This window comes from Myxine glutinosa, chromosome 1 (genome assembly GCF_964187855.1).
Source record: "Myxine glutinosa chromosome 1, kmMyxGlut1.1, whole genome shotgun sequence".
In the NCBI taxonomy this organism is placed as follows: Eukaryota; Metazoa; Chordata; class Myxini; order Myxiniformes; family Myxinidae; genus Myxine; species Myxine glutinosa.
Window position 1 is genome coordinate 47,472,093 of NC_136261.1, and position 15,481 is coordinate 47,487,573.

The following is a 15,481-nucleotide window of genomic DNA, read 5'->3' on the forward strand; positions in this document are numbered from 1 at the left end:
GTCTGTGGCTGAGGTGGCGCAAGCCTTTATCCCCACTTGGGTTGCCCGGTTCGGTGCCCCCTCGGACATCTCGTCCGACCGCGGCCCCCAGTTCACCTCGGAGCTCTGGGCCGCGGTGGCGCAAGGACTCAGGGTGAAGCTACACCACACCACGGCCTACCACCCCTAGGCCAATGGCCTGTGCGAGCGCTTTCATCGCTCCATGAAGGCCGCGCCCCGGGCCAGCCTCCGCGACGGCGGCTGGGTCGACAGGCTCCCCTGGGTCCTGCTGGGCCTCAGGACGGTGCCCAAGGGCGACCTGCGCGCGTCCTCTGCGTAGCTGGTCTGCGGGCAACCACTGCGGGTACCGGGTGAATTTATCCCCGACTCCACGGCTCCTTGGTCCGCGGCGCAACAGCGCTCCGCCCTTCAGGAGACCGCCCGGAGGTTCGCCCCGGTGCCAACGGCACACCACGGTTGCCCGCCGTCCCACGTTGCCCCGGAGCTTCGCACGGCAAAGTACGTGTTCATCCGGCACGATGCCCACCGGGCACCGCTACGGCCCCCGTACGACGGGCCCTTCCGCGTGCTGAAGACCGGTGACAAGTTTTTCACGGTCGACATCGGCGGTGCCGCGGATCGCATTTCCGTGGAATGCCTCAAGCCGGCCCACCTCGATCCGGACCACCCCCCGCCGGCAGCACTGCCTCCGTGTTGAGGCCGCCCCCCGACGGTCGGACCCCCGGCACCCCCGCCAGCAGCTCTGCCTTCACGTCAAGGCCACCCCCCGGTGGTCGGACCCCTGGCACCCCTCAGCCCCACCGGCCCGCTGCCCCCCAGCCCTGCACCCATCGCCAGGGGGCGTTTCGGCCGGGTCATCCGGCTTCCCCCGCAAACTCACCCTTCAGGTGCGCGGTAATTCTGGGGGGGCGCGTGTGGCGGGCACATGGGGCAATAATTCCGTGCACCAGTGGGTGGCGCGAGCGCCCAGGCGGGGACCGATGGCACATGCCCCGCCCTTCGACCGAGCGGCCACGCCCGGGGACTAGGCGTTGCCTCGGCTCATATATGCGGGCTCTAAGCTCGAGCCCGCCCAGTGCTGCAGTTCGAGCTTTCGTAATAAAGACTCTTTTGGTTTTAATAAACGCGTTGTGGCCTACCTCTTTGGCAAGCAAGTTGTGTGCGCAGCACCACACTTCACCCCCGTCATTTTCCCCAGGTGTTTCCAGGGGTTTCCCAGTGGCCGAAGGAGCCGCTAACCTTGCGAAAACCTGGCCAGGACAACCTTTTACATCTCACAAATTTGGTCCAAATCCAACCCGAGGAGTAGGAGAGTAGAGGACCATTTATCTATCTATAATTCCATTAATCTCTGTGTGTATGTGTGTTTGTATGTGTGTATGTGTGTATGTGTGTATGTGTGTATGTGTGTATGTTTGTCTGTGACCGCTGTTTCTCGACAACTACCGGTCCGATATACTTTAAACTTGCCAGGTATATTGCTGGGGACCCGAGGATGTGCCTTTTCAAGGTTTCATATTAATCGGAGAAGTACTTACCGAGCTATGGCGATTTCTTTACCAAACACTGCAATAGTGCAAGCCGTTCGCTTTGGACCAAACCATTGCATGTAAATAGAGGGGGGGGGTTCTGTGGTCGTTGCGAATGGACCAAACCATTCATGTAAATAGAGGGGGGGGGGGTTCTGTGGTCGTTACTGCCACGTGGTTTCAAAGTTTTTTTTTGTTGTTGTTGTTTGCACGCATGTTTTTTTGCACCCACGTACGGGCACGCCCTAGGATGTTTACACACACACACCCCTACACAAATTTTTTTTTTTTTTTTTTTTTGGCAAGGAACGGGCACCCACGTACGGGCACGTCCTAGCTTATATATAGTACGGGCATGCCCTAGTCTATCTATAATTCCATTAATCTCTGTGTGTATGTGTGTTTGTATGTGTGTATGTGTGTATGTGTGTATGTGTGTATGTGTGTATGTTTGTCTGTGACCGCTGTTTCTCGACAACCACGGGTCCGATATACTTTAAACTTGCCAGGTATATTGCTGGGGACCCGAGGATGTGCCTTTTCAAGGTTTCATATTAATCGGACAAGTACTTACCGAGCTATGGCGATTTCTTTACCAAACACTGCAAGCCGTTCGCTTTGGACCAAACCATTGCATGTAAATAGAGGGGGGGTTTCTGTGGTCGTTGCGAATGGACCAAACCATTCATGTAAATAGAGGGGGGGGGGGGTTCTGTGGTCGTTACTGCCACGTGGTTTCAAAGTTTTTTTTTGTTGTTGTTGTTTGCACGCATGTTTTTTTGCACCCACGTACGGGCACGCCCTAGGATGTTTACACACACACACCCCTACACAAATTTTTTTTTTTTTTTTTTTTGGGCAAGGAACGGGCACCCACGTACGGGCACGTCCTAGCTAATATATAGTACGGGCACGTCCTAGCTTATATATAGTACGGGCATGCCCTAGTCTATCTATAATTCCATTAATCTCTGTGTGTATGTGTGTATGTGTGTATGTGTGTATGTTTGTCTGTGACCGCTGTTTCTCGACAACCACGGGTCCGATATACTTTAAACTTGCCAGGTATATTGCTGGGGACCCGAGGATGTGCCTTTTCAAGGTTTCATATTAATCGGACAAGTACTTACCGAGCTATGGCGATTTTTTTACCAAACACCGCAAGCCGTTCGCTTTGGACCAAACCATTTCATGTAAATAGAGGGGGGGGGGTTCTGTGGTCGTTGCGAATGGACCAAACCATTCATGTAAATAGAGGGGGGGGTTCTGTGGTCGTTACTGCCATGTGGTTGCAAAGTTTTTTTTTGTTGTTGTTGTTTGCACGCATGTTTTTTTGCACCCACGTACGGGCACGCCCTAGGATGTTTACACACACACACCCCTACACAAATTTTTTTTTTTTTTTTTTTTGGCAAGGAACGGGCACCCACGTACGGGCACGTCCTAGCTTATATATAGTACGGGCATGCCCTAGTACATATAATGTGGAGGACACACAGACAGACCATTTATAGTTATAGATCTTTGCGTGTCTCATGTCATGTCTGTTGTACTTCCTAATACTGACATAGGTACATTATTTTATTAGTGTAGGCTGCTATGTCTTAAAAATGGCTGTCGTGTTTTTTTTTTGTTAAAAGCAAAATTCCACTTGATTCCTTGTCTTTGGGGTGTCACATGTTCGAAAAAATAGGTTGTTAATTTTTTTAAACGGATTAAGGGTGTCAAATCCAAGATGGCCGCCAAAATATATAAATTCCATTAAAACTGGTATTCTGAACACAGTATGAGGTCCAAATTAATGATAATACCCATAATTTCAATACCAAGGAGTTCAAAAACAATTAATTTCAATATGGCAGTCAAATTCAAATTCAAATTCAATGGTGAGAGGTAGAAGAGAAAAATATACTGACAACATCAAATGTGTTCTGTGTGCTGAAGACACAAGAGTCAAGCTCCATGATGTTGCAACCAAGAATATGGGATCCCAGTTTATGGAAATTGGCCGAAACACAAATGATGTAAATCTGAAGGCAAGGCTAAGTAATGTTATTGCAGCAACTGATCCCCTAGCAGCAGTTGCTTATGATATCAGATATCATCTACCTTGCTTTGTAAAAGCAAAGAGGGACATTGCAAGAGCGAAGGAACCCAGATCAGCAAACAAATTTGGCCAAGCCATATCTGACCTTGAGATACTTGAAGTAATAGCAAATGAACTGAAAACTAGAGAAACTGCTTTGAACATGAATGATATTCAAACAACTTACATCAACATATTAGAAGGAAACGGAGTGCCCTTAACTTCCAAACAAATGTACAAACCGTTCCTAAAGCAGCTGATTCTGGATAACATTCCTGATGTGCACTTCAACAGACCACCAGACAAGACTAAACCTGAACAAGTTCTTCCAACTAAAGTAAAAGAAGCAGCTCTGTCAACTGCCCTAGAGACAGAAGATCTCACAGGAGAATTGAAGATTCTGTTGAAAGCAGCCACAATAGTAAGACGAGATATTGCCAATTCACCCAACTGGAAGTTCCGTGGGACATTTCAAGACTATGAACCACCTCCACTGTTGTACACATTTTGCAAACATGCCATCCAGGGACCAAGACCAATTCAAACTGAAAGGAGGAGAACATCTGTAGATCAAAGTGCCTCCGTTTTAGCACAGCACTTTGTTCAAGCTTACAAATCTGACAGACAGGTGTCGTTTACACCAAAACACTTAGGGAGTGACTTCAGAAACCTCTGCGAAACTCCTCTTTCAGTGGGCTTGGCCTTAGACGTGCACAAGAATACAAGATCGAAGACCCTTGTATCAAAGTTGGAACAGCTTGACATTGGCATCAGTTATTCCAAAGTTATGGAAATTGAGACTGGCATCGCCAATACTGTCAGAAAGCAAATGGATTCAGTAGGTGGACTTTGCCTACCACCTTGGCTAGTTAAGGATACATTTGTTTGGTATGCCTTAGATAACATTGACTTTCTGGAAGCCACGCCTTGCGGTATGAACACGCTCCATGGAACACCAATAGCTGTTTACCAGTCCACAGACCACAACAAGCCAGCAATGTTGCCCAAAGTCGAAATTGACCGTACATCAAGTTCTCAAACATTGGTTGATGCCGTAGAATGTGAGTATCACACATGCAAGAAGCCGGAGATTATAAAGAAGCAGTTTCCGTGCAAGCTAAGCAGCTCTCATCCCATCACAGATATGAGCAAGAAGACCGATATGGCATGGATAATTGGCTGTTTAGATCTCGAGGAACATAGCGATGAAACGCAATCACAAACCACTTCGTCAGAAACACAACTCAGGGAAAGAGATGACGAACCTCAAGCACGAAACGAGACTCCAGAAACACATCTCGATACAGTTGAAGATCAAACACAAGCAACACAAGCAAAATCAAAGTCTCAAGGAACATGGGGTGCTTTTAACTCCCTGCTGTCTTCTTCAGCGAGCCGAACCAATGTCTCTTTAGTTCCACCACTGATACGATCACCACCTACAGACTATGGAACCCTTTATACTGGTCTGATGAGAGCACATAATATGACAACTCAGGTTCTTGGAAAAGACAAAATAACAGTGATGACACTTGATCTCCAACTCTATGATATGGCAATGAAACTATGGGTGGAAAGAGATGAAATGAAGAAGCAGTTCCTGTTTCGGCCTGGTGAGTTGCACGTAGTCTTCTGGGCTTTGGCGGCATTAGGCAAATACGTGGAAGGAAGCGGCATTGACCAGGTTTGGGTCGAAGCTGGACTATATTCTCCAACAACCGTAACGCAAATCCTAAATGGAAAACATCTCTACAGGTCCCTAGAAGCACATACTGTAACATTGCTTGCTCTATACCATCTCTACTTTGACAGGTTCCTAACAAAAGCACCAGAAGAGAAAGTGTTCCTAAGTGAAGCCTCCATTGATTTGGAAAAAGCATATCAGAAAGATATCAGCATGAACACAGGCAACCGTCAAAACCTCAGAGATGCCGTCAGAGAAACCATGACCATGTTCGAATCTAGAGATATCCTCACAAAGTTGGGACAGTTTGAAAGCAATCCAGCACCAATTCAACACTACATCCGTAACTACTTGAGGCAGTTTGAAACTATCCTTCAGTATATTAGAGCTACCAGACAACGGGACCTGCTGCTGCATATGGAAAGCACTGAAGCTCTTATCAAGTACTTCTTTGCTCACGACCACCTGAACTACGCACGTTTGCTCCCTTTGTACCTGTCAACAATGCAGCAAACAGAACAAGTTTTTCCAGATGTCTGGGCAGAACTCCTGAAAGGAAATTTCTGTGTGACGAAGGGGATTGCTGCATTCACTTCAATAGGTCCAGATCACGGAATTGAGCAGGAGAACCGCAAACTCAAGGTCATTGGAGGCATTACTGGAATAACCCAAATTGAGAGAGCTCTTGACCGTTTCTTCCTGATTGCACCTGACTTGTCTAATCTAGTAGAGGAGTTTCAAAGAGAATATGGCATGGAAGGTGCTGATACCAGAGACCAACACCACGAGATCACAGGGGGAAAGTCCACCCGAGTAATGAGAAAATCCGCTAGATTGACAGAGGTATTTGTTGTTCATGGAGACCCATTCGTAACCGATGAGAGTGACCTGTGTAACCTTCTTACCAAGAAAGTAATTGATGAAAAGGTAACAAAGGCAGGTCAGATATGTGTGGCAGGTTCGCCGGCAGGACAAAGGACTGGTGTATGAAGGTGTTCATGTCCTGCGATGATATGATACTGGATTCACTTGCTTCACTTGGCAAATCTGCTGCTACACCCTCTCCAAACGCAATTGACCAACTGGAAAGGTTCGTTTGCTTGTTGTACAGATCCAAAACACACACCAAAGTAAATGCACTACGATGGTTCTTGTACTCAAATCGACAGGCCGAGGGAGAGAATCTGCCTCCAACCTCTGGATCATTGACACCACACATTCTGCGAGCACATTATATTGCAATGATATGGATGCAGGCATGCGAAAGTCAACCGTCCCTCCCTTCTCCCACTGACTACGGATGGAAGTCAGAGGAAAATAGATTTCTTCCGGTGATGTGTTTGAACCCTCCAGCACCAGAGGCCGTGACTAAGCTGGTAAAATGTGGCTGCAAATCAGGATGCAAAGGAAACTCCTGTAGTTGCCACAGCAATAAACTCCCATGCACAGAGGTCTGTAGCTGTTTGAACTACGGCTGTAGCAACAATGAACAATCAGCTCAGAACATTGTGGGAGATGAACACGAGGACTTGTAAGGTAAAACGGATGATTGTGAGACAGGAATATTTAAATATGGTCAAACAGGAAATTACATTACGCTATCATTGTTATAGCAATGTGGACCTTTGTGTAAAACAGTGGTAGCCATATTGGATTTTCTCACTATTTCTCACTATGGCTGGCATCCACCGATTTCAACGAATCAGTAACATGTTTCCCCAACGGCCTAGCATTACTTATGTGGACATTACCACCAAAATGGACCTATTTCATCATTCACAATTTGTGTTATCAAGAACATTAAGTTTTTGTACTGTGGTTATTTAAGAAGTGGCGGCCATCTTGGATTTTTCCACCATTTTGAATTTGACTGCCATATTGAAATTAATTGTTTTTGAACTCCTTGGTATTGAAATTATGGGTATTATCATTAATTTGGACCTCATACTGTGTTCAGAATACCAGTTTTAATGGAATTTATATATTTTGGCGGCCATCTTGGATTTGACACCCTTAATCTGTTTTAAAAAATTAACAACCTATTTTTTCGAACATGTGACACCCCAAAGACAAGGAATCAAGTGGAATTTTGCTTTTAACAAAAAAAAAACACGAAATGACATAACAGCCTACACTATAGTAAACATTTCAACAATAAAAGAGACATTTCAAAGACGTCCAAAGCCTTTTGTTTCGCTCATATCAGGGAAAACACACAAACAGATTGAAGCAATAACAGAAAACACCATTTTATTGACAGAGTAATAAGCTCAATGCTCATTGGTTGATACAGGAAGCACTCAGTAACCAATAGGATAGGAGGATGGATCATCTGTCGACGATTCACCACCGAATTCATTTTGAAAGGAAAAACACTCGTCGAGCATGTAATCTCACCTCGCGCATTCATTCTGAATAAAAATACAATTGTTAACTGTCTGTGGATTTCTCCACAGACACCAACAACTGTTATGGCCCACTGCTATTCCGCCCGTAAACCTGTATCATCCATGTACCATGTAATATGTCACCGTTTCTTGGCATGGCCTATGAAAGTCAAACTTTATTTCTTCCCTCACATATGGTCATAGATCATAGATACATTAAAGTAGTAGTGCGGTAGAGGTAGTAGTAGTAGTCTGTGTACTTATTGGAGGATCCCTCCCATCCCACCTTTCTTGAATTTTTTTTTACACCTTCATTTTTAAATCATAAAAAAAAAAAAAAAATTCAACATTTATGTCGCAACACATCTAATTATTTCTATGACTGGTGCTTACCTTTGGTGCTTTAAAGACACATGGACACCCCCACCCCACACCACAGCTCCCCTCCGCCTTTTACCCAACGCATGCGAAGCAATAAGCACGGTTAAGCAATTGGTTCGTCTCAGTCCAATATTTTTGTCTGTCCTGTCTACAAGTGTCAGTTTATGATTGAGGAACAACTTCATTTGTAATTGAATGTTTTCTTTTGAACACAAATCGGAGAGCGAACCTGTAGTTTAGCAGTACCGGTACTTTTTTTGTTTGTTTGTTTGTTTTGTATACAAGATCGAGGCTCGTGTAAAACCGAACATCAATCACCAAAAAAAAAAACGGACACACAAAACATACAATAAAGGGAGCGGGAGACAAGATGGGGAGAGTGAGGGAAGCACACGAGTACAACATTTGAGAGCAGGGACATCGGGACATCTGTGGGAGGGAGAGGGCTTGGGGGGAGGAGGCATGGGAGGCGGGGGGTGGGGGGTGCGAGAGGTAAAAAAAACACATGGACAAACCAAGGACTTCCAGGAAAGAAGTCGGTATTTCAGAAAAGTGGATCTGGGGTGAATTACCGGGGGTAGAAAAGATCAAGGTTTTGGATGGGGGAAGATAAGAGATGGTGGTGAACAGCTGTTTTGAAGACCTCGAGGGATGAGTGGGATTGAATAGAGTGAGGGAGTTTGTTCCAGAGGCGGGAGAAAAGAAAGTCTTTGTACTGAAGTTGTTTCAATCGCGCATGCGCAGAGTGGAGTCAGATGGTTATTATAGTCAGTCTGCCTGTCTTGTAGTCAAACAGAATTGAAAATCATTCAAAACAGGAAACTTCCTGTTTTTAGGGAACTCATAAATGCCACAAACAACAGGTGTGAAGAGCTAATGTAACGTGTTAAATAAGACGATGTAAAAGACATTACATCAACGGCAGTAAACTTCTGAATTTTTTTTTATCTACAACTGTATTAAAAAAAAATTAACCTCTTTAACGACAAACACTTTTAATTTCATTTGTTTATTTTGTGTGTGCGGCCCATCTAACTCTTCAGCCTGGCAAGAACGCATACACCGCCTCAAATCAAAACTCGCAATGAAATCTCTGACCATTGTTACTTTCTGATTTATTTATTTATTTATTTATTTTTTATTTTATTTATTTATTTATTTATTTATTCATTCATTCATTCTTCATTCATTCATTTATTTATGTATACAAGATCGAGGCTCATGTGAGAGCTAACATTAATGACAAAAATTAAATAAAAACCGACACGAGACGAAATAAAGGGAGCGGGAGACAACATGGGGAAAGAGGGGGAAGCACACAAGTACAACATTTGAGAGCAGGGACATCGGGAGATCTGTGGGAGGGAGAGGGCTTGGGCGGAGGAGGTGTGGGAAGGGGGGTGTGGGTGGTGATACCTCATTCCCCCTTTTACCACAACTTTACCTTGACATACTTCTGAGTGAGCATTGCTCTTGTTTGTACTTTTTGTCACATATTTAGTGCACTCACCTTTTCCCTTTAACTTGTATGTTGTCAAACGTGGATTTCTCTACGGGTATCACGAGTAAAATTTCAATCAACTGTAACCAGTGTAATCAGATTCATCAGCTTTCATCCCTCCACTCCATACGAGCTTTGAAAAGAAAATCTGTTTTTCCAATTTTTAGGCGAAATATACAATCTTGCCTGCAATATGTTTTCGCTTCAATTAGAAAACCTCTGCAAATATAGAAATGCAACCAGTTTTCAGAAGAATAACATTTAAATATAATTGGCAACCTGCTGCCCTACTTACCTGAATGTCAATGTTCAGCTCTTCCTGTCTGCATCCACATCTTTTGTAATCAGCATTTGGATTTGAACAAGGTATAATATGTTTCTTTGTTGCAATAAACAGCGTGAGCTTTCTGAGGAGCCAAGTACAAAGGTGTACTCATGGAAAATTATACAATTTTTCACACCTCAATCACCCCCCTCCACACCTCCCTCCCCACCAACCCAATCCCTCCTTCCCCCATATCTAAATCCCTATTTGTGAACGTCTGTTTGTTCGGTTGTGCCTCATGGACAGCCTAAGCAAGTGACTTAGAGAGGGAAGAGGGGGAAGAGGGGGGTCCATGGGGGTAACCTTCCACGACAAAAAACATGGGTGCATCAGATTTAGATTAGGGGCGTGGCCAAGGGGTGTGGCAGCGGGGCGTGCCCAAAGGGCGTGGCTTCCTCTGACTATAAAAAGATCACAAAGAACATTGTGTTACTTAATAGAAGGGTATAAGAAACAGAATATCAAATCTAAATTGCGTGAATGCCTATTTATTTTCCGGGGAACACAAGGGTAACTCTGCTGGTCATTCATACTTCTCTCTGCCCTTTAAAATTCCCCCTTCTCCCTCACAACCTCCTTATTCTGACTTTCCTCTAACCCTGATATTTTTCTCCCCCGTCCTGGAGACCTTCCCTAACCCTCCTATCCCATATCATGAGTTCCCTTTTTTTAAATAAAAACCACGAGTGTAAGTAATTTTGTTAATGATATGACAAAATCATTAATATTTCCTCCCAAATGTGTTTAACCTTTTGAAAGGATGTGCACCCACCTTGCCACGCCCACGTATCTCCACACCCACATGTCTCCACGCCCACATATCTACACACCCACATGTCTCCACGCCCACATGTCTCCAGGCCCACATATCCACGCTCGCATATCTCCACGCACACGTCTCAAGTCACACATGTCTCAATGCCCACATGCCTCCATGTACACACGTCTCCACGCCCACATATCTCCACGCCCACATGTCTCCACGCACACATGTCTCCACGCACACATGTCTCCACGCTCACATGTCTCCACACTCACATGTCTCCATGCACACGTCTCCACACTCACATGTCTCCAAACTCACATGTCTCCATGCTCACATGTCTCCACGCCCACATGTCTCCACGCCCACATGTCTCCAGGCCCACATATCCACGCTCGCATATCTCCACGCACACGTCTCAAGTCACACATGTCTCAATGCTCACATGTCTCCACGCCCACATGTCTCCACGCCCACATGTCTCCACACCCACATGTCTCCACACCCACATGTCTCCATGCTCACATGTCTCCACGCTCACATGTCTCCATGCTCACATGTCTCCATGCACACGTCTCCACACTCACACGTCTCCATGCACACATCTCCACGCCCACATATCTCCACACCCCCATATCTCCACGCCCACATGTCTCCACACCAACATGTCACCACGCACACATGTCCCCACACACACATCTCCACACCCACATGTCTCCACACCCACATATCTCCACGCCCACATGTTTCCACACCCACATATCTCCACACCCCCATATCTCCACGCCCACATGTCTCCACACTGACATGTCTCCACGTCCACATGTCTCCATGCCCACATATCTCCACACCCCCATATCTCCACGCCCACATGTCTCCACACCGACATATCTCCACACCCCCATATCTCCACGCCCACATGTCTCCACACACACATGTCCCCACGTACACATGTCCCCACGTCCACATATCTCCACACCCCCATATCTCCACGCCCACATGTCTCCACACCGACATATCTCCACACCCCCATATCTCCACGCCCACATGTTTCCACACCCACATATCTCCACACCCCCATATCTCCACGCCCACATGTCTCCACACTGACATGTCTCCACGTCCACATGTCTCCATGCCCACATATCTCCACACCCCCATATCTCCACGCCCACATATCTCCACACCCCCATATCTCCACGCCCACATGTCTCCACACACACATGTCCCCACGTACACATGTCCCCACGTCCACATATCTCCACACCCCCATATCTCCACGCCCACATGTCTCCACACCGACATATCTCCACACCCCCATATCTCCATGCCCACACCGACATGTCTCCATGTACACATGTCCCCACGTCCACATATCTCCACACCCCCATATCTCCACGCCCACATGTCTCCACGCACACATGTCCCCATGTCCCCATATCTCCACACCCCCATATCTCCACGCCCACATGTCTCCACACACATGTCTCTATGCCCACATTTCCATGCCTATATCTCCACACCCCCATATCTCCACGCCCACATGTCTCAACACCGACATGTCTCCACGCCCACATGTCTCCACACACATGTCTGTATGCCCACATCTCCACAGTCTAATTTAATTTTAATTCCTGGTATGTGTTTCTCAATGCTCCAAAGTTCACGAGTAAACTCAAGATACTTTGTTTTCTGCAGGACGAGCCTCGCGTACTATTATCTTGCCATGCTCCCCCTCGTCATGTGGACTTGATGACGGGTCACTGGATTGGCCAACCATGGCCCCATCATCACTCTTTCAGCAAATCGGATACGAAATGCCAACATGGAAAGCAACAGGTGTTAGATTACTGTCGCCAGGTGAGATGCCGTTGGTTATCATGAGTTACCCTTTATTATTTTTCTTAGCAATTGCATTACTTTGGCTTTTGTTACCTTCAGTTTGCTAAATTGTTATATGTTTGACTCCTTGCTTATCATTGCCTTGTTTTGAAAACCATTCTCCTCCACTGTCGCTCAAGTCGAAACGATTAACGTACTTCGTCTGTATAAAAAAAACCCAAAAACTTAATATTCTTTATATAATAAGACAGAAGATTAGCATCAGTTATTGCAGGAAGACAGCTGGCCTCATAATGCAGTATCGCTTGGAGGTTGGAGCAGGAATTGTAAATTTTCCCAGAGTGCCAGCGATAGCTCACCTAATCATCCGTGATGACACCGTGGGATCTTTAACATACGCTAAGTAATGCGGCCAGATAGTACACCAAGGTTATCGTCCATCCGATGGACAGCACAAATTGATGAATTACCCTGCCTGTGACACCCAGGATGACGGTTTCTAGCTGGGCTAACATTCAAACCCAGGATAGACAGCTCAGAGGTGAGTGTACATATACCTCTAAGTTATCCCGCCAGCCCATGCTCGTGATGAAAGGGATGGATGTTGTGGCCATTGAGTATGTTGTGCATCAAGCAGACCGTTTCATCTCGGATGGTTTTGAACTAAAGATCCCACGGTGTCCTTCGCAAAGAGTCAATGAGCTATGGCCGTCACCATGGCCAAGTTACAAATTCCTGCTTGCCTGCGGCACAGCTTCACCCTCAGCCAATGATGCTATCCCACAGCTTTGTGCTGCAAACGAAAGAGGAAAAAGACTACTTTCATCAAAATACTACAGATCTGCAGCAAAAAAGTTTTTTTCCCCCCATCTCCTTGATGGTAACTGGAATTTAAACCGGTGGCCATCATGGATTCCCACATTGGGAAGCATCCAACATGACAGTATAAAAACGGACTTATTTGACCTGAAAAACATATAGCTTATTTTTTATTTTTTTATTTTTTTTTGTATACAAGATCGAGGCTCGTGAAAGAGCTAACATTAATCACACAAAAATTCAACCGACACATAAAACACAAAATAAGGGGAGCGGAACACAAGATGGGGAAAGAGGGGGAAGGACACAAACACAACATTTGAGAGCAAGACACCGAGAGAAATGTGGGAGGCGGAGGGCTTGGGGGGAGGTGGTAGAGGTTTCAAACATATGAACACTGCAAGGACTTCCAGGAAAGAAGTCGGAATTTCAAAAAAAAAAAGTGTATCTGGGGTGAAAATTAGCGGGGGTAGAAAAGATCAAGGTTGTGGATGGGGGAAGATAAGAGATGGTGGTGAACAGCTGTTTTAAAGACTTGGAGGGGGGAGCTTAAAACTTAAAGCTTAAAACTTATTTGTTTAAGCTTAAAACTTATTTGTTTAAGCTTAAAACTTATTTGTTTTAAGTACTCAATATTTATTCTTATATACCTGTCTTTCAATATTTACGGTTGAATGGTGGCCATCTTGGTGGCCATCTTGGATCTCTCAAATTCCCCAAGGGTGGCAAAGTGGCACTCACTGGATTATCAATCAAGACCCCTCAAAGATTCAAAATCCGCTGAATACAAGTATGCACCAAAAATATCCCAGCTCACCAACAAAATTGTGCTTGGCAACCAGAATACATAGAAGGAGGCCGTGAAGGATCATCCAAGTGGCACTAGAACTGACAATAACTGCAAACACCCCGGCCATGTCTTTTGCTCTTCTGTGCAGGCAGTGCTCTGCTATCACGGGGGGATGTGTTATTGGAGCTTAATTTCTCCAACATTGTTCAGTGTCGTATTTGAAGCAGTACTTCTCAATGCATTCAAAAGAAATGGTATACTGTACTCCCATTAGCACTTACATGTGAGCAAATTCTAGGGACAGCACACCGAAACCTGAAATACTCCCTCTCACCCTGTGGCCATGACGACATGCAGACGACACTGTGAAGCAGCTTGTGTTGCAGCAACATTTGTATTGTGCCATTTTGACAACACTGAAATTTCTGGCTTTGATTCTCTGCAATTGTTATGATTCTTCTGTCGACCAGCAACGTAGCATACTGCTATGTTTGTTAGGAAAGTATGGCACTGTGCCACACTGCTATGTCTGTTCGCAACTGGGTTCAGGCCAACTCGAGTTCCTAGTCCAGAGCTGTGACATATCCCCAATGGAAGCAATCTAAAGCATCCTGGAATACTGCCTGAGAGCCAGCATTTGGCATCCTTCATCATAACGTCATTTCAAACTCCAACATAGAACCAAGTTGTGCTGCACAGTATGATCCACAGTAAAGTGGGAGATTTCCATTTTAAGCTGGCAGGTTGCCATTGAATTGTTTACTATATTGCAATAAATAATTTTTTTTAAACCACAGACATGAATCATAGCTCATGAAGTTGTACTATTTTTTCCAAACAATAAGTAAAATATATTTTAAAAACTTTTTATCAGGAAAAGTAGCCAGCAGTGCGCTGTTTGGGAGGTTATGTAAATCGCCGACCACCATCTTTTATGGAGAACACTGTATTGACGAATGCTATTGATATCTTGTTCTGCTAACATTGTCACAAAACAATTGCTTTCCTCCAGGCATATCCACACCTTTCGATCTCAAACGTTGTTGAGGCAAATGAGCCGGAAGCTGTGCCATCGTGGTGCCACAGAGAACGAGAAAGAGATGGCAAGAATTTCAAGGAGAACAACAGTGGAAGGCGGGACAGGGAGAGGTCCAAGGATATGGGAGCAAAGAGCACAAGCCTGGACAAAGATAGAGAGGTAGAATCGGCAAAAGCGACGACAACGTTGGAGGGAAGAAAACCAAGACCAAAGCAAAGGATCCCACTGACTCTGTGCAGTGACAAAACACAGCTGGCTGTTCCATTCCGTTGTCTAGGTATGTATGTACAACATTCTATAACCAGGGAGTTTGAATCCACATCTTCCAGCTATGT

The 15,481-nt window shown here is 45.4% G+C and overlaps 1 protein-coding gene across 2 annotated transcripts in view; it reads left to right on the plus strand.

The window, feature by feature from the left end:
* The window catches only part of LOC137423506 (uncharacterized), a 133,779-nt gene that overhangs the window by 17,600 nt on the left and 100,698 nt on the right, over positions 1-15,481 (plus strand). For both annotated transcript variants that reach the window (XM_078771327.1, XM_078771333.1), the window contains exons 2-3: positions 12,355-12,516; positions 15,120-15,423. In XM_078771327.1, the coding sequence (XP_078627453.1) occupies positions 12,355-12,516; positions 15,120-15,423 (466 nt within the window). The remainder of the gene's footprint in view (positions 1-12,354; positions 12,517-15,119; positions 15,424-15,481) is intronic.